General features: G+C 38.4%; 1 protein-coding gene across 1 annotated transcript in view; it reads left to right on the top strand.

The window, feature by feature from the left end:
* Positions 1-1,625, top strand: part of LOC113233483 — a 3,300-nt gene extending 1,675 nt beyond the window's left edge. Inside the window, exon 3 of the mRNA XM_026468610.1 lies at positions 1,570-1,625. Within this exon, the coding sequence (XP_026324395.1) occupies positions 1,570-1,625 (56 nt within the window). The remainder of the gene's footprint in view (positions 1-1,569) is intronic.
* Positions 1,626-1,650: the final 25 nt, after the last annotated feature.

The following is a 1,650-nucleotide window of genomic DNA, read 5'->3' as shown; positions in this document are numbered from 1 at the left end:
TGTGTGTGTGTGTGTGTGTGTGTGTGTGTGTGTGTGTGTGTGTGTGTGTACATTATTTATTTACATATGTGAATTTGTGTGTAAGCGAGCGAAACCTTAGACTTGTCAACTAATGTTTCAGGGTAATTCAATTAAATCAAGGCCTCTTCAGATTTTGGCGATTTAAAGCTCTGAGTGGCACTGTAACTGTTATGAAAGGCGTGTCGTTGTTGATATCATAAAAACAAACCTTCAGAGTAACTAGTTTTTGTAGCATCGTAAATGCGACTATAAAGCCAATCACAAAGTTTGAATTTAGATTCCTGATAGGATACCGAATAGATGTTGACTTCCTTATTCATTCTGTTGTAAAGTGGAAGATCAAGACAGGAGAAATTACGGCCCTGCATTCAAGGCGATAATTTTGCAACCAAAGCCCTTTATAACATTTAGAAACTCAACATCTTACCAAACACCAAGTTGTAATACAGAACGAGATAATAGATTGCACTTAATTTGTTTAAATGCCCGCGACTTAAAAAGCATCATGGTGGTATCAGTCAAACCACGATTCGTCTCAATAATAACCATTAAGTTTGTTTGTTTAAAAAGTTTTAAAAATAATTTTTCAACGAAAAGGACAAATTAATTTGTATTTATTCTCTTGACAATTTGGTATTTATTAGCCCCGCCCAATACCGAGTGTAGACTCTTTCTCCTGACAGTCATATCTAGCACCATACTAAGTTTTGTAGCAGTAGAGCTCCTTGTTCGTCTAGCCACTTTAGCAATTTCGGCCACCAAGTAGAAATGTGAGCATTAAAGCGTTCCGGTTTTGAAAAATAAGGGTGCTGGTGAAGCTACAGGCACATGGAAATTGTCATTATGTCTAAGGGTGACGGGCGCAATCGCAATGCCCCTCAGATCGTTGCGTTTTAACACGTTCAGACCGGTATAACTTCACGATGTTGGGATACATTTTATATGACTTTCGGTGGTACACCACCGCCAAATAAACCAAAAGTTTTGTCTCGTTTGTTAGTGTGTTTTTCTATTAAATTTGTAGTGTTTCAAATAAATACTTTTTTAATTTCTTGCACATTTTCAAATCCATGATACTTTGAACACTGAACTGTTGCACAGAGTGGGAACTTTAGCATTTTCTCTTAAGGCGTATTTCTTTAGAAATCAAAGTCAAGTGTCGCGTGACCACCGGTGGTACACCCCGCTTGATGGGTGAGTTGTCCGTGCTCCACCGATGGTGCACCTCGAGATAAAGCTCAGAGTGGTACGCAACTGTAATGGAGAGGCGTGTTGCTTACAACCAGATGCACAATTTGTTTGTCCCGTTATTTAATACCAAAAAAATTCAAGGAACATAATTTAGGTCTTGCGGTTTATAATCTTCTTTAAAAAAGAAGACAAGTACGACAATTAGTCGAAAATGTTCGCTTTTAAAAACTGAAGAACATAAATCCTAGAAACGACGAAACGTTAGATAAGTCGGCAATATATATAGTTTTCGCATCCTATCCAGCAGAGCAGATAGACCTTTCGAATCTATGAAATTAACATGTAAACGTATTACAGGGCACGGGTGGCACGTGGCTGAGGAAGACCACGGCGCACTATGGGAACCCTCTTAAGAGAGCCATCTCATAAATGCTTTTT

This window comes from Hyposmocoma kahamanoa, unplaced genomic scaffold, assembly GCF_003589595.1.
Source record: "Hyposmocoma kahamanoa isolate Upper Pololo Valley unplaced genomic scaffold, ASM358959v1 78245, whole genome shotgun sequence".
Taxonomy (NCBI): Eukaryota; Metazoa; Arthropoda; class Insecta; order Lepidoptera; family Cosmopterigidae; genus Hyposmocoma; species Hyposmocoma kahamanoa.
The sequence above is the reverse complement of the archived record's forward strand: the minus strand, read 5'-3'. Positions and strand labels throughout refer to the sequence as shown.